At 36.2% G+C, this 19,121-nt stretch overlaps 1 protein-coding gene across 1 annotated transcript in view; it reads left to right on the forward strand.

Annotated features, from left to right (window-relative positions):
- Alg9 (alpha-1,2-mannosyltransferase Alg9) overlaps positions 1 to 19,121 on the forward strand; it is a 246,190-nt gene that overhangs the window by 129,985 nt on the left and 97,084 nt on the right. The window contains exon 10 of the mRNA XM_090410879.1: positions 8,298 to 8,414. Within this exon, the coding sequence (XP_090267005.1) occupies positions 8,298 to 8,414 (117 nt within the window). The remainder of the gene's footprint in view (positions 1 to 8,297; positions 8,415 to 19,121) is intronic.

Consider the following 19,121-nt stretch of genomic DNA (forward strand, 5'->3'; position numbering starts at 1 on the left):
TTCAGGTTTAAAGTATTCAATATAAGATTGGTGTTCTTCTAGTCGAATAGAGGCAGATCTTTATGTTTGTCCGAAATTAGATAATCCACAAGAGCACGGAATCTGGTAGACACCTGGATAATTCTGGTTATTTTTCCTTTAAAAATAAGTTGTATCAACCAATTGAAGGAACAGTAATGGGCAATCCTCTTTCTCCTGCTATCTCCAATTTCTTTATGGAACGTTTTGAACAACGTATCTTTGACAACATTTCTCCCAGACCTACTCATTGGTTCAGATATGTCGATAACATTTTTGCTGTATGGAATGGCTCTTCTGATGAACGTCAACAGTTTCTCACTAAGTTAAATGCACTTCATCCTAGGATCCAGTTTACCCTAGAAGTAGAATCAAATAAGCAGTTAGCCTTTTTAGATCTTCTAATTCTTCGTCAACCAGATGGTAAACTACATTTCTCAGTCTATAGAAAGAAGACTCATACAGTCCATTATATCCATGCTGAATCTTATCACCATCCCAGTCAAAAGGCAGGAACTATTAAAACACTGGTTCATCGGGCCCACTCCTTTTGTTCTTCAGACAATCTTTTACAGAAAGAAATGCAATATATAACTTCTTCCTTTCTATCTAGTGGTTATAAGAATTGCTTCATTAAAAGAGCTTTGAGTAGTTTTAATATGTTTTCCTCTTCAAATACAGAAGAAATAATGCACATTCCTATCCCTTATGTACAAGGCATTATGAACGTATAGCAAAAGTTTTAAAACCACTGAATATTTTTGTTGCCTTTCGACTGTTTAGAAAAATCTCCACCTTTCTCACTTCTCCTAAGGACAAGCTTCCACATCTTAATTATCCAGGTGTCTACCAAATTCCGTGCTCTTGTGGATTATCTTATTTCGGACAAACAGGAAGATCTGCCTCTATTCAGCTAGAAGAACACCAATCTTATATTGAATACTTTAAACCTGAAAGGTCTGGACTTGCAGAACATGCCGTCTTCACTAGACATAGAGTTCATTGGAGAAAGACAAGAGTCCTTCACAAAAGTCGGTTCCTCGTGGAATGCCTTTATAAAGAAACATGTGAAACTTTACTTCATTCTCCTAACTTAAATAGATCTGATGGCATACGTCTATCCCCTTTATGGGAGAAATTACTTTATAAATCAGCTAATCTTTTTATTGTATACTTTTTTTTTTTTTTTTTTTTTGTTAAGAAATTTATTGACCTTTTTAGTTATCTTACACCAGCTACTTAGGTGGCGCTTTTTGGAATTGTCAGTTATTGTTTAATTTGAGCTTAAAATGTACTGAAGATGCCTGTGACATATAGGCGAAAATTATACTATTAAATAATCTTTGTACGCGAGTTTTCCGTTATTAATTTTGTATCAATATGTTGATTATTGTTGTTCAATAGTGATTTGATACCAGAGTACAAGAAGTTTATTTTATCCAGTAATTTTATCTCTTAGTGAGACCATACTGTGAAGATATCATCAGTGAAACAAAGCCAGATACAAGATTTGGAGAAAATTATATGGAAGAGTTGGCATTCTAAATGTTCCATAAAATAATCAGCCAAAACTGATAAGATAGGGCTGCCCATCACTGTTTCTTTGATTTATTTGAACAACTTATTCCACAATGTAAAAATAGCCTTCGTTGATGGTCAGTCTCTTGAACTTGGTAAATAGGGGAAACTACATCAAAGGAAACCAGTATATCATTATCCAGCAGACACAGATCTTTAATATTTTTTTCTTTGAAGTTAGATAAAAATTAGCCATAGCATTAACAAAAGCTTCTAAATTTATCAGATCCTAGATTAAACGTAACTGTGATATATTAGAAGGCCATGGTAGAGTTCACCCAAAGTAATTTCTAACTAGTGAAATATTTGCCTCACTGGTGAGCCAACACAAAATTTTTCAAGACCTGCTTATTAGATAATTAAATTCCTGTGTGGCTTGTGGCCAGGTTGTTAACAAGATAATGGAACACATCAAAAGTATCCAGAATGTCCTATTATTATGGCATAGTGGATCCAGAGGTCAGGGAGCTTTCACAAATTAATATGATAACACAAAAAAAAGTGTGCATAACATGTTTAATAGCCATATATTAATAGCTGTATCTTCAATAGTGAGAGGCAGTCATTCCGATTCTGATAGTGGTGTAAGGCTTCTGTGCTTTCTTATAAAATAAACATTCAGACTTACTCATATGGTGGCAATGATGGAGTAAGCACATTTCATACCACAGGATGTTTGGTTGGTATCAGTTCCATATTGTTACAAGGCCAGATTTCTTTTTTATTTCTCCACTGAGCATTTTGTTTGTTCGAAACAGGAAAGGTGACAGTCACATGGAACTTGGTAGATGCTGAGAAGAGCAAGAGAGGGTGGTTTATCTTTAGATAAACATGATGATAGTTTGTTGAAATGAATGAATGTAGCTGTAATCAGAGATTGATTCTAAGATGCCAGAAATGTATGGGATAGGAACACTTCATATTGCTTGATTGGTATTTGACCTCAAATTATTGGAATCAAAAATATATTGTATAGTCCACTCTGAGAAGCCATTGAGATGCATATACTGTTTTTGCAGTTTATAAATTCTGCTGTAGTTAGTTGTTGCAATTTACAACATATAATGTGAGCATGATGTTATAGAGTTTTTATAATTCCAATTTTTCTGAGAAGGACGGTAAGCAGATTGCTGTTGAATATAGTATCCAATAAAGATAGGTTTACATTATAATAAAGGTAAATAATTATCATCAGTAGCATTAGGCAGATATCACCGATGCCTAATGCCACTGATGATGATCTCTAATTTTCAGGTTGAAATATATGTCTATTAAATATATTATTCACTCTTTTCCTTGTGTTAATTTGTGAAACATTATGGCACAAGTTTCACTGAAATGATAATTACTGTTCCTCCACAGGAACAAAGTAACTAAGTAGACTGGCAAGCTCGGTAAATTATCTGTGTTACAAGGTAAGTTACGAGCTTGGATTTCTTTTCTCAAGAAATGCAATGCCATGAACGCAAGATTATTCCTAACTTCACAAAATTGAAGGAAAGTATCAAATCTCCTGGCACACATTATATCTGTCTAAATTCAAGTCTATCACTCATTCATAATCAACTTTGAGTAAAGTGTGATCTTGTTAGTAATATATGTCACACTGCTGATCTTCAAGATAATATTACTTCAGTTATGGATTATCAGCTATCACATGTAGTTTTAATGGTTGCAAAATGCTCTCTTTACCATTAATTTAACAAACACATGACATTTAGATTGCAAATTTAATGTTCTTATCACCACTGCTGTTCAGATAACTTGGTATTAAACAATTCAGGATGTCTTTTAACTGAAAATAAAATTCTTATTCTATCAGAAGGACATAAATTTGTAGTTTTTAAGATTCCTTATTTAGATTTCCTCTATAATATTGAATGGAATATATCCACTTTCTCCAGTGAGAACACCAAAAAACTTTGGAAGTCTCTTCTGCACTTCTGAAAGCCAAACTTCCTAATTCAAATATTTCTTTAGCAGAAATTAAAGCTCTATAATTGCTGAGATACACAGTCATATCATTATTACAAAAGCAGACGAGAGGAAAGCCACTGTGGTTGTGGCACTCTGCAGAATACAAAACAGAAAATATATCTTTTGCTATATGACAGATCTGCTTACCAAGAACTTGACCACAATTCCACCAGTAGTCAACTTCGAAAATTGAACTCACATTAGGTGATGTTACAAGTCTTGGTGGAGATGCTATAGACAACTTAAAATAAAACAATAAAACTTACTTTGCTAGAACCCCATACTTTTTTGGTTTGCCAAAGATCCACAAGGAAGGCATCCTGTTGTGAATTGTATAGATTCTCCAACATATCACATGAATTAAGTTTTTAGCACACTTATTAAAGGCTCACATTGGTAACTTCTATTCTTTCATAAAAAATATTTTTTGATTTTCTGGATAAAGTGAAAAATCTTGCCCTTCAACCCATCGACTTATTGGTCAGCTTCAATACTAAATCTGTATTAACTTAACATGCCTCTGGAAGATCCCATTCATCTGCTCTCACAAGCCTTTTTATCAGATATAGTCAAATTATTTGACTTTGTCATTCACTCAGGTTATTTTCTTTGTCAGAACAGAATCTGTGGACAAGTTGAAGGGAACCACTTATAGGGGCACTTACTCTCTCCTGCTCTCACCAACTTTGATCTAGAATATGTAGAAGAAATCCTTTTCTTATCCATAAACCCTCAGCCTTATAAGAATAGAAAAAGAAAGCAAGCTAGCTTTCCTAAACATCCTACTCTCCCACTCCTTGTCAGTGAACTAATTACTTCTGTTTATCTGTTCACCATTCTTCTCAGAAGATTGGGATTGTGAAAACTCTGTTCCTTCATGCCCACATTATATGCTCTAAATTGCAACGACTACAGCAAAACTTCTGGACATCAAATGGTATCAGTGGCTTCTCAGAGCAGACCATACAACATATTTGTGATTCCTATAATCTGAGCTCAAACAACTATGAAACAGTAATACGAAGAGGACATCTTGGAGCCAATATCTAGAATCCTTAAAAAGTATAATCTCGTGGCGACATTTGTTCCTTTCAACAAATGTCATCATTATTACCATCTTCTAAAGATAAATGATCCCTTTCACTCTTCCTAGCATCCACTAAGTTCCATCTGACTGTGACCTTTCTTACTTCAGACAAACTGAGCATTCAGTAAAGAAAATAATGCAAAAATGCCAGTCTTACATTGGTAATAGGAAATCTGAGAAATCTGGCCTTGCACAACATGGAATTGATACCAACCACACAGTATCGCAATATTCTATGTCTGAAATGTGCTCAACCAGCTTTGACACCATAAGTTTGAATATTTATTTAAAGAAAGTGCCAAAGCTTTACTTCATCATTCGAACCTTAATCCAAATAACTACCTCTTATTAACAAGGATATGGGAGAATCTTATTTTAATTATGCATCATCAACTTTTTTTAAAATAATAATTCTGTGTTTATTCTTTTATTCATTTGCATCATTTTTATTTATATATAACATCACACAGCTCTTACTGTTTAAATAATCCATTGGTCTTGTTCTATTTTGTATTCAACTTCCTGATGCCATTGATTATGACCTGTATTTTTCAGGTTGAAATATATGGTTATTAAATATTTTTCCTTCTTTTCTTTGTGTTATCATGTTAATTTGTGAAACCTTATGGCAGAAATATTCTCAAACAACAATTACAAGTCCAAGAGTGTTTTTGAGCTTATCACATAAATGTTTACTGGTATTTTTCTTTTGGGCAGTTAAACTAAGGAGAATGGTGCATTTATCCATATATTTCCCTAGAAAAGTGTTTTTATAATTTGGTGCTCATAGCATAGTGCAAGGTTATACAGAGCCAAATCAACAGATTTCGAAGCTGCTGTACTTGTGAAAGTTATGAGTGATGTTCCATTTTTAGCTAAAAGTTGAAATACATGAACTTGCTGAAACATTCAGATATTTAGAATTGAGTCACATGAATCACATAAAATCGTAAATTCCAATGTCTTCTATTCTCTTCTAAATGAGGTGTCAAATCACCCTCCAGGTGGTGAGCGTGACCATAAGGTAATTACCTGGGTAGTTGCTAACAGTGTGAGACCCTCTGTGAGAAAAGAGCAGATGTGGAACTACAAGGCTGGTGATTATGAGAAGCTCAGGAGACAACTTGCAGGTGTAGCAAGATGAGGAGTTGACTGGAAAGGAGACCAATGCAGCTTGGGTGATATTCAAGAACTATCTAGTAGAAGCAGTGTCTAAATGTATTCCAAGGGTCAGAAGATTAAATAAGGTAGGTGTGAAATGGATGAATGGAGAGATTAAGCATGCAATACAAAGGAAAAAGCCATTTTGGAGGCAGCATAAAATGCATGGTAATGTCATTTCTATGAAGATTACGAAGAACAGGCAAGGAGGATGACTTGGTTGGTAAGGATAGCAAAAGTGAAGTATGGGCAGCAGTTAGCTAATGAAGCCAAAAAGAATCCTAGAGAGTTCTTTTGATATGTAACCAGCAAAAAAGGAATAATTATGGAAGGATGACATTGATTGGAGAAAATGGTATAAGAACAACTGCTGCAGAAGATATGGTTGAGATATTTAATGAGCAGTTCATAAAGGTCTTTCATTCTTATGAATGTGCCATAATGGAGAGTTTGAGAGCAGTTGATGATGAGGAGAGACTGATTGTAAGTGAGCAAGTAGTATATGGGGGGATTGAGCAAACTTGATGTTAAGGCTGTAGGACTTGATATTATATCACCACATATTTTGAAGGAATATGCCAGAGTCATCTGCCTTGACATATTTGTTTAATATGAGTCTTGCACTGGGTCAAGTTCCAAAAGAGTGGAAGGAAGGCAAGATTGTGCCACTTCATATGGGAGCTAACAGAACTCAAAACATCAAATTATAGGCCTATCTGTGTGTCAGTTATTGTGGTTAAAGTGTTGGAGAGGCTGGAAAAGTGTTGGAGAGGCTGGTGAGAACCAGGATCCAGAATTGGGTTAACAATGGTAATATCTTTGATGGACAGCATGGATTTGCTAAAGGGAGATTATGTTTTGGTAATCTACTTACTTATTACAATAAGATGACAGCTTCCTTGAATAATGGAGATGGATACCCAGTAGTAACTTAGATTTTGCAAAGGCTTTTGATAGATTATCACATGTCCAATGCACCACTGGATACCTCTCAGATAGAGATTGGCTATCTGATAGGTATCAGCAAGTTGTGTATGGAGGAGCAATATCCCAGAAGAGGAAAGTCACTAGTGGTGTGTTTCCAGGATCTGTTTTAGGGCCATTCCTGTATGTTAATGATATTGGGAAGATTTGGATGGGAATATTCAGTTGTTTGCAGATGATGCAAAGTTGAGACAAACTATGAGGAGTAGAGCAGATGTTGTTGCCTTACAGGAAGACTTCAATAGATTGAGTGATTGGACACAGGAGTGGGAATGTCAGGTCAATCTTGCAAACTGTAAGGTTTTAAAATTTGGGAAACAAAGATGGGATGTAGAATTTATGCTTGGTGGAGATATATGGTGGAGGAAACAAGAAATCTTAAGGTGATGGTGGATGAGTATCTAAAATTTAGAGGACACATTGCTAAAATTGTGAAGACAACACAACAAAAATTAAATTAAAGATGCCAAGAAATTATATTCTTGATTTAATCCTTTATCCAAGTGTAAGCAAACAAAGTTTGCACCTGAACTGTTTTCAAGACTGGGCAACTCATATAAAGAGGCTAATGACTTCACATCACTTGCCTTAGTATCTCATAATGCAAAACACATATCCTTACAGACATGTATAATGCTATGCATTATGGGAAGGGTCACTACCCAGACCAGTTTTGACCATTATTGAGGTCTCATCAGTTGGAGCCAGCCCCATTGGTGATACTAAGGTGTAGTATGATGAGTTGTGTGTATGACAAAGGGACCTCTTAGATGAGTCTTTAACTCATTGAGATTTTAGGATAATAATAATAATCTTGCATACAGGTGATTACCCATAATTTTGAATTACATTATTCCAGAGTTCGAATGTTCATTTAAATGTTTATTGTCAGTTCTCAACATTGATAGTATGGTTGTCCAGTGCACAGATCACTTTCTGTGGAGATTCTCACTCTCTTTACATTAACAGAACCACTCAAAGACCTGTCACTTTTCATACCATCTTTATGTGCTATTGTTTTTTTTTCTGCTAAAAAAGAGCATTGGAATGTGCTATTTTTAGTAAATTTTATGTTTAAATAGCTGTTTTGCAATTTTAAAACAATTTTATGCAGTCATGTCACTTTGTTCTTTAAATCATAAAAATCTTGAAACAGTATATTTAGCTTGGTTGATTTACTACAACACACTGCATGACAACAGTTGTTATATAGCTTAACTTGCCTAAACCTGCACAGACTAGTCAGCACTGTCAAAATAATGAGTATGTGGACAATGAGATAGACATCTACTACTGATGCTTTTGGTGGGAGGGGGGGGGGTGTTTCATATGCCATGAAGGCTGACAACTTCCAGGTATACATCCATAAGTCTTTTTTTTATTGTACTTTTTTATGTCATGCATAATGTACATTTACTAGCTACTAAAATATGTGTAATTTTTAAGTAACTTCCAGAATGCTATTTTTCAACTATTATTTATTCACACACAGCTACTTCTGTGGTCAGTTGTCCAGCCTATAAGAAAACGATGTATTAGTCCATCTTTCTTATTATGCTTAGCACCCATGTATCTGTGGATATTTGTTATCTTTCCTCAGGCACATAAGGTAAAAGTTGTGTGTAAGTGAATGTTCTTTTGTTTTTAGTTGCTTTATTTAATTTATTTTAATTAACCAAACTTGTGCAGGTAATTATGCATTCTGGTTTTGTTTCTGTTTATATTACAATAAATGATTATATCAATGTTGACTTAAGTATATTTTTGAATTATTTTCATTTTAAGGACTTGAAATTTTAACAATACAGATATTCACTTTTTTTTATCGTCTTAATTTTTTCATCTGCTTTTTTGAGGATTATTATTTTTAAGTATCAAATAAAAGTGGCTTTAAATTACAAATGTATATATTCAATCTGCTTAAAAAATTAACACTTTTAATGATTAATAATATAAACTTGTCTGATTGTACAACAAATAATAAAAAGTATTATTATTTGTTGGTTTATGTGTTTGGTTATTAGAATAACCAAAAATATTAGGACCTTTGATTGCAACAAAATTAGAATAATTAGCAGGTGAATTAACAAAAAAAAAAAATATATATATATATATATATATATATATATAATTTTTAAAAAATAACACATTTTCAGATGTGAGGAAATAGGTTGTGTAGAAAGCCTTATCTATTACAAGTCTGTTGTTACATTATTCCAATTAACTGTAGAAATAGTTATTCATTCGGTAACCTGTTCCTGCTGTAAAAAAAAAAATCATCTGCGACTAATTATATAATTTCAGATTTTTCCACAAAACGTTTTATTTTTTAATAAAGATAATCATAAGTTCCTAAATATTGAGAAAATTTACTTCAGAGCCATTCTAAAATATGTGTAAAAGGTTTAAAATCCATATCCAGAAAAAGATTTGAATCTGGAGCCTTTCAGAAATAGTTTAAGCTTTCAGAGTACTACATAAAAGTGATGTTACTTTCATATAGTTCAAGGAAAAGAAATTTGTATTTTGGTATTTTAAGTTGTTGCATTTAGAACACACCAACATCTCTTTTCACCATCCATGATCTGCATGCAGTATGCTAGAAAATTATGTTATCACACTAACATTAGAGATAAGTACGTAAGTTAAACTTGCATGCTTGTAAGTTTAACTCGCTAAGTTAAATTTGCCAAGAAGTTATATTCTTGTTTAATCCTATATCCAAGTGTAAGCAAATGAAGTTTGTGCTTGAAGTACTTCACAACTAGGCTATTGTATATAGAGGCTAATGACTTCACATTAATTGCCTTAGTATCCTATATATAGTCCTATATGTATAATGTACTGCATTATATATAATGCAGTATTTTATGGGAAGGACTACCACCCAAATCAGTTTTGAACCTTCATTGAGGTCTTGTCAGTAGAAGCCAGATCCAGAAGAGACATCAAGGTTGAAGTAATGTAGAAGTCATATACACTCTGAATTAGAGATAGTTGAGTTACTGAGTGAGCACTTTGCAAAAGTATATCATCCAGGTGGTGACATTGCAGAAACGAATAACCCAGTAGATTATACGGGAATTGTGGTTAATGAAGTGGAGGTGAGTAGTCTATTGCATAACCTCAATGTCAATACATCTGTGGGACTGGATGGTATACCAGCTCGTGTTGTACGAGAAGCAGCTAAAGAATTGTCAGTACCCTTGACCATTTTGTTTAATTTGAGTCTCGGGTCTGGGTTAGTCCCGAGCGGGTGGAAAGAGGGGAAAATAGTTCCACTGCATAAAGGTGGCTTCAAGACTGCTGTTGTAAATTACCGACCGATTAGCATATCAGGAATCATTGTCAAGGTCTTAGAGAAAATAGTCAAGAGGAAAATACAAGATTGGATAGAAGAAAATGGGATACTGTATCGGGGACAGCATGGTTTTGTGAAGGGTAGGTCATGCCTCAGTAACTTGCTCACGTATTATAACACAGTGACGGCTGAACTGGATAAGGGTAATGGGTTTACGGTGATTCTACTGGACCTTGCCAAGGCCTTTGACAGGATTCCACATGGAATTCTAATCAGTAAATTGCAGCATATGGGAATGGACATAGGGTTGGTGAGATGGATAGGAGGGTGGTTGACGGAGAGATATCAGAGAGTGGTTTACTCGGGAGTAGAGTCCACAAGACGGCCTGTGACTAGTGGTGTGCCACAAGGATCTGTTCTTGGACCACTGCTGTTTAATTTGTTCATAAATGATATAGGAAATGATCTGAGAGGAACAGTTCATTTGTTTGCAGATGATGCGAAGTTGGGTAGGGCAATAGTGAATGCAGATGACGTCAGAATTTTGCAGGATGATTTGGATAGATTGGAGGTCTGGGCTAAGGAGAATGGATGTCAGTTTAATGTGGCAAAATGTAAGGTTATGCATTTTGGGGTGAAAAGATTTTCGGCAGTTTACTGCATTGGTGGAACCCTGCTCCAGGAAATTGATGAGGCACGAGATTTAGGAGTGTTGGTAGATAAGGAATTGAAATTTAGGGGACACATTGCAAAAGTGACCAAAACAGCTCATCAAATCACTTGGTTGCTGAAGAATACGTTGACAAGCAGAGACAAGCAGGTTATTGTTCCTCTCTATCAAGCCTTGATAAGACCCCATCTAGACTACTGTGCTCAGATTTGGTCACCTAGGTTTCTTCTTGATAGGGAGGAGGTGGAGAGGATCCAGAGGCCAGTGACCAAGATGATAGCAGGTCTGTGGAATGAACCATAAGAGAACAGGTTGAGGATTTGTGGGTTGCAAAAATTGGTTGATAGGCGGAGGAGGGGAGATATGATTGAGACATTCAAATTACTGAAGGGTTTCTATAAAATTAATTCAGAAGATATTTTTGAGAACAGGGCTGGTTGTGGGAGGACTAGGGGACATCCATGGAAACTGGGCAAAAGTGTGGTTAGTAAAGGTGTTAGAGCTGGGTTCTTTACTTTTAGAGTAGTGAATGAGTGGAATGCGCTCCCTGAGTCTGTGGTGGATGCTGTGACAGTGAATGAGTTTAAGGCGAGGTATGATAGATACTGTATGAATGTCAAATAGTTGTGGTGAATATGATTTGGGGCCTCCCTCGATGAGTCTAATGACTCCCTGGAGTTGCCCGTAATATTAGTAATAATAATAATAATAATAATAGTTGTGGAAAGTATTTTCACTTGATGTTTGAATTCATCAATTTTTGTGAGTTTCACAGCATACAGATCTAGAAAATAGACAGATCATTGGGTGATGCACATGGTTGACAGTCATGATAGACTTAATTTTATGGCACTAATTCTGTATCTCTAACCCTAAATCACAGTACATCATTAATTTTTCATCATTGTGCCATAAGAACAAATCTGAGTAGTAAGTTGGTATATTAGACTTTTGATCTATGTCACTATGAATCATCATTTAGTCAATAAAATTTGATTCGGTATTCAAATATACATTGGTAGCATAGGAGAGTGCAACTTTGCTGGAAACATTCATGATAGCACTTCATGGTAAACAACACTAGCGGAAAATGAATGGTTAATTGATTGATCATACTGAATCACTGTTATGAGTAACAACCAAACATCAAATCCTATCTGTATGTATTCAAATTCCACATGGAATTTTTATAAAATCAGGCTCTCAACACAGCTACACATAAACCAACACTTTGGCTATGTTATGTGAGTAATGTGTTTTTATTGGTCTCATAACTCAGACACGTTAGATATATTTTTAGTGCACATAACAACCAACATCCCAATATACATTTCAGAAAATAACAACTGTCTCCAATTCCTAGACAGACTACTTACATGACTGCCAAATGATTCATTATCCTTTTTTGTTTATAGGAAACCCCCCCCCCCCACATACACACACACTGGAAGGTACTTATAAGTACCATTACCCATGCCAACAGTATGGCATCCTGAAACATTCACTCACAGAACCAGAGTTATTTGTTCAGATGACATACTTTTTTTTAAATTTTTATTTATCTGATGGCTACAATTCCTATAAATAGATAAAAACTGTATGCCCTGCTATTCCTCCTGCAAAAAACACAGAAGATCACAGCAAACCCATTCCATCCATTATTCAAGGTACTTTAGAGCATAGCCAAAGTTCTCTTCAAACATAATATCCATACCACTTCAAACCATGCACCAGTTAGCAGCCTTCATCTTTTCTCCTAAGCATCATCTTCATCCTCTTGCACATCATAATATTATTATTATTATTATTATTACGGGCAACTCCAGGGAGTCATTAGACTCATCGAGGGAGGCCCCAAATCATTTTCATCACAACTATTCGACATTCATACAGTATCTATCATACCTCGCCTTAAACTCATTCACTGTCACAGCATCCACCACAGACTCAGGGAGCGCATTCCACTCATTCACTACTCTAAAAGTAAAGAACCCAGCTCTAACACCTTTACTAACCACACTTTTGCCCAGTTTCCATGGATGTCCCCTAGTCCTCCCACAACCATCCCTGTTCTCAAAAATATCTTCTGAATTAATTTTATAGAAACCCTTCAGTAATTTGAATGTCTCAATCATATCTCCCCTCCTCCGCCTATCAACCAATTTTTGCAACCCACAAATCCTCAACCTGTTCTCATACGGTTCATTCCACAGACCTGCTATCATCTTGGTCACTCGCCTCTGGATCCTCTCCACCTCCTCCCCATCAAGAAGAAACCTAGGTGACCAAATCTGAGCACAGTAGTCGAGATGAGGTCTTATCAAGGCTCGATACAGAGGAACAATAACCTGCTTGTCTCTGCTTGTCAACGTATTCTTCAGCAACCAAGTGATTTGATGAGCTGATTTGGCCACTTTTGCAATGTGTCCCCTAAATTTCAATTCCTTATCCACCAACACTCCTAAATCTCGTGCCTCATCAATTTCCTGGAGCACGGTTCCACCAATGCAGTAAACTGCCTCCCATCTTTTCACCCCAAAATGCATAACCTTACATTTTGCCACATTAAATTGACATCCATTCTCCCTAGCCCAGACCTCCAATCTATCCAAATCATCCTGCAAAATTTGACATCATCTGCATTCACTATTGCCCTACCCAACTTCGCATCATCCGCAAACAAATGAGCTGTTCCTCTCAGATCCTTTCCTATATCATTTATGAACAAATTAAACAGCAGTGGTCCAAGAACAGATCCTTGTGGTACACCACTAGTCACAGGCCGTCTTGTGGACTCTACTCCTGAGTAAACCACTCTCTGATATCTCTCCGTCAACCACCCTCCTATCCATCTCACCAACCCTATGTCCATTCCCATATGCTGCAATTTACTGATTAGAATTCCATGTGGTATCCTGTCAAAGGCCTTAGCAAGGTCCAGCAGAATCACTGTAAACCCATTACCCTTATCCAGTTCAGCCGTCACTGTGTTATAATACGTGAGCAAGTTACTGAGGCATGACCTACCCTTCACAAAACCATGCTGTCCCCGATACAGTATCCCATTTTCTTCTATCCAATCTTGTATATTCCTCTTGACTATTTTCTCTAAGACCTTGATAATGATTCCTGTTATGCTGATTGTCCGGTAATTTTCAACAGCAGCTTTGGAACCACCTTTGTGCAGTGGAACTATTTTCCCCTCTTTCCACCCCCTTGGGACTGACCCAGTCCTGAGGCTCAAATTAAACATAATGGTCAAGGGCACTGACAATTCTTTGGCCGCTTCACGTACGACACGAGCTGGTATACCATCCAATCCCACAGATGTATTGACATTGAGGTTCTGTAATAGACTAGTTACCTCTACCTCATTCATCACAATTCCAGTATAAGCTGTTGGTTCCTCCATTTCCGCAAAGCCACCACCTGGATGATATACTCTTGCAAAGTGCTCGCTCAGTAATTTCACAACATCGACTGATTCAGTTACCTCCCTACCCTCAGCATTTTTTAAGATCATTCTACCATGAGCATTTTTCCTTTTACTTGCAACATATTGAAAAAACTGTTTGGGATTCTCTTTAGCCTGCATGGCCAATTTCCTTTCGTAATCTGCTTTTGCTTTTCTTACCACCCTTGTTACCATCCTGGCCTGAGCTTTATACTGTTCATGCACCTGATGGTCACCCTTCTCCTTAAATTCCCTCCACAATTGTTTCTTTTTTTGCAGCTCAAGCTTAATAGTGTTATTCATCCATTTAACCCCTACCTGATTTATTATTCGGACTCTTGGTATACAGTCAACCATTGCCTCCTGCAAACAGTTCTTAACCACCTCCCATGCACCATCAACATCCAGCCCTTGCAGTTTTACATGCCATGGCATTGAGCCAAGCACACACCTAAGCTTGTCATACTTACCAGCCCGGTAATTCCACATATACCCTGTCTTAATTGTAAATTCGACTCCTTTAGCCACCTCCCAAGTCATGACCTTATGGTCACTCTCACCAATTGGTGGCAATATGGTCATGTTCGTTACAGCTACATTCTCAGTTGCAATTACTAGGTCCAGCACTCTCTGCCCCCTGGTATTTTCCAATACATGTTGCCGTAGATAGTTGTCTCTTAATAACTGCATAAAATCCAATTCCTTCCTCCCATGTGCCCTCTCCTCTTTCCAGTCAATGTTACCATAATTGAAATCACCCATAATAATTACCCTCCTTCCATTCATTTCTTTTATTTGCTTATGCATACTATTCCCACCATCCACTCCATCACCCGGTCTATAGCAGCACCCAATTGTATATTTTGTTCTGCTAGATTGTATCTCACACCAAACAGCCTCAAATGTGCTTTTTTCCCCATCCTGCAGTTCAACTTCTATACTCCTTGGCTGAAGCTCATCAGCTATCATCAATAACACTCCTCCCCCCTTTTTATTCACCCTGTCACTCCTGAACACGCTATACCCAGCACATTCAATCCCACTAGCTTTATCATCTTCTGTCAGCCATGTTTCACTAATACCGACAACCTGTGGTCTGGAAGTGCCAACCATGGCCAAAAACTCTTCCTTCTTGTTCCTAATACTCCTGGCATTAGTGTACATGAATCGCAGAAGCCCATTTGTCCCATCCCTAATTTGATTCCTTATACTAATTATCCCATTCTGATTTGTTGTCCGTCGTACTCGCCCGGGCATAATATACTCATTCATACACTTAACTGCCCTCCCTAAAGTCTGCATATCTACTCCCCACCCTCTTAATAAATCTAGTTTCCCTGAGTCTGTACATCCACTTCCACATCATTCATCAACACTCTTTCAAGTCTCCGTACACCAACTCCATTCAAATGTAACCCATCCATCTTATATAAGTCCTTTCGCCCATCGAACTCATTCCACACATCCACAAATTCCACACCACTCTCCATGCATAACCCACGCATAAAGTCATTGGCAATTATGGCCCTCCTTCTAAACACTTCGCTGTCATACCGCGGTAAGATACTCACCATCCTAACTCTCTCACTCTTCTCTTTTGCTACCTCAAACAACTCCCTCACATCCTCTATCATTTCCATTTTGTCCTCTTTCAAATCATTCGTTCCTGCCACTATTATCATCTCTTTCACCCTCTGTTTTTGCAGTCGAATAGATTCGCTGACGTCCTTTATGTTCGCACCCGGCTGGTACGACTTCGTTAAACTCTCAATTATTACGCCTCTTAATAGCGAATCCCCATACAGATTACATGATTATTGAATTAAATGAAGTAAATCTGGATATAGGCCTACAAAAATATTGATAAATCAGAAATAATGTATAGTGGAAATACTTCAGAATGAAAACAAATTGAAATAAATATGTACAAATAATATGTACAATGTTCCTTTTACCTGCAATTAGCCTACTTTGAACATATGGTAGATCTGCCTTGAAGAACATAAAAACCACATCCATGATCATCTGTATAGCAAGTCAGGCCTGGCAGGCCATGTTCTGGACATTCCTTTACAAAAGACCAAATAGAAGAAGAGAGCTATGCTGAATAAAAGTCGCTAATAGGTCTTAGAGCTTATTTTTAGAATCACCATCAGCTATAAAGCATTCCCCCAACCTCAACAAATATGCTTGCATTAATTTGTCAAAAATCCGAGAGATGATCATTCTAATAATACATTTAGCCTTACTGTTCTGAATTCACTTCATTTTTATCTGACCCTAGCCAGCCTGGTTGGCCATTGTTAGCATATCTGCTCTCCTGCCAAGAGACTGCAAGGTTTGCATCCCACCATGTTGATGTTTATGGTTATCCTACTAACTCTGTGTGAAAAGGGAATCTGCAACCCTTCCACTCCTTGTAGCAGACGACTTCACTCCCAAAACCCTGTGAGATATGGGAGTGACCATACGCCATCACAGTGACATCACATGTGAATAACTTACTTTATCTTACCCCTAGAGGACCTTGTTAGGATATTAGTTCCTTTTCATTTATAATTGAATTGTTTCTACATTGTACAATTGTAGAATTAGATAATTTTACAGTTATCTAATTAATTGGATAGTTGTTTCTACAACTATCTAATTAATGCAATGTGTCTATACATTTGTAATTTTGTTCCCTGAGGATGCTGGTTAGAAATCCAGCAAAATATCAGTGAAATCAATAAATTAAATACTTATTTTCCTCTGCTATTGTTTGTACCATGTAGCACTGTTATGAATATGAAAAACATGATGCACTTACAAAAATTAAAAATGAAAAGACATCTGGATCTGATCAATACTAATAGAAATGCTTAAAAAATGGAGATCTCTTGCACATAAAACTGGCATAATTGTATATTGAGTGTTAAAGAAAATGGAAAATCATCTTTCTATATAAGAAAGGTGATAAAACTAACATCAAAAATTATAGACCTATAACCGTTCTACCAGTCCTTCATGGGCCGTTTACAAAAATTATAGATGGCAGAATAAATAGTAGATTAAATTTTCATCAACCAAAAGAGCAGGCAGGTTTCAGAACATACATCCTTCTCAACTTTAGATCAATTACAAGCCTTAAATCAGGTAATGGAAAAAAACAAAAGAGTATAATATACCAATTTCTTTGGCTTTCATAGTTCATGAAAAAGCCTTTGACTCACTAGGCCTGTGTAAAATGCTTTAAGCTCTAAAAACATATAAGAATACGTGATATTTATTACTTAAAATAAAGAGCCAATAGGCTTCACTTTGGCGATGTAACATTATTTAAATTAAGGGGATATTAAATCCCACATTATTTCAAAGCCGAATAAGAAACTCAAAGATAGGAATCAAAGAGTTTCATGCTGAATATAGCAAATATAAAATAACAAATAGCAAATACAAAAATATAAAAGTTTCGGCGAATTGTAGCGTGAGCTTCAGCACGTAGTTCAAAACTAGGGCAACTCATTGCGAAGGTGGGGAAAGTTCTGATCACTATTCTTAGTATTTCCCATAATGTAAAACACATCTCCTAGGAGATGTATGATGTTATACATTATGGTGGAAGGGCACTACCCAGACCAGTTTCAACCCTCTTTGGGATCTCATCAGTGAGTAGGTAGACCAGGTAATACTGAGGTTATAGCGAAAAGAACTTTTATACTTTGCTATACAAGTTGTCAAAAAGGTGCACCCATGAATTACTTAAAATAAATAGCCAATAGGCTTCACTTCTGCGATGTAACATTATTTAAATTATGGGGGTATTAAATCCCACATTATTTCAAAGCCGAATAAGAAACTCAAAGATAGGAATCAAAGAGGTTCATACCGAATATAGCAAACTATAAAAGTTTCGGCGAATTGTAGCGTGAGCACAATTAGCTTTCATCAATTTCAATCAGGCACATAGTTCAACACTAGGGCAACTCGTTGCAAAGTAATTTATGGGTGCACCTTTCTGACAACTCGTATAGCAAAGTATAAAAGTTCTTTTCGCTATAACCTCAGTATTACCTGGTCTACCTACTCACTGATGAAACTCCAAAGAGGATTGAAACTGGTCTGGGTAGTGACTTTCCACCATAATGTAAAACATCATACATCTCCTAGGAGATGTGTTTTACATTATGGGAAATACTAAGAATACTGATCAGAGCTTTCCCCACCTTTGCAACGAGTTACCCTAGTGTTGAACTATGTGCTTTAGCTCATGCTACAATTCGCTGAAACTTTTATAGTTTGCTATATTCGGCATGAAACTCTTTGATTCCTATCTTTGAGTTTCTTATTTGGCTTTGAAATAATGTGGGATTTAATATCTCCTTAATTTAAATAATGTGATATTTATATTGACATATTAACTCATATATATGAGAGAGGTTCATATCAGTAATAAATTTAAATGGAAATAAAAAGAGGAGTTAGACAGGAAGATTCTATCTCACCAAAATTATTTGCCACAGTCCTTGAATATGCTATGAGAAAATTGAACTGGGAGAAAAGAGGACTGAATGTTGATGGAGAATATTTGAGTAATCTGCAATTCACTGATGATATCATTCTAATAGCCGCATCACCAAAAGACTAGATTACATGATTATTGAATTAAATGAAGTAAATCTGGATATAGGCCTACAAAAATATTGATAAATCAGAAATAATGTATAGTGGAAATACTTCAGAATGAAAACAAATTGAAATAAATCAGACAGAGTGAAATTGCGAATTCATACAAATATCTAGAACAAATCATTACCAACAACAATAAACTTGATAATGAAATTTCAGTTAGAATAACACCAGGATGGAAAGTTTTAACCATTATAGAGAGATATTTAAAAGCAATTTACCA

The sequence above is a fragment of the Typopeltis vanoorti genome, chromosome 21 (genome assembly GCF_054136105.1).
Source record: "Typopeltis vanoorti isolate ZY-2024b chromosome 21, IOZ_Tvanoo_1.0, whole genome shotgun sequence".
NCBI classification, from domain to species: Eukaryota; Metazoa; Arthropoda; class Arachnida; order Uropygi; family Thelyphonidae; genus Typopeltis; species Typopeltis vanoorti.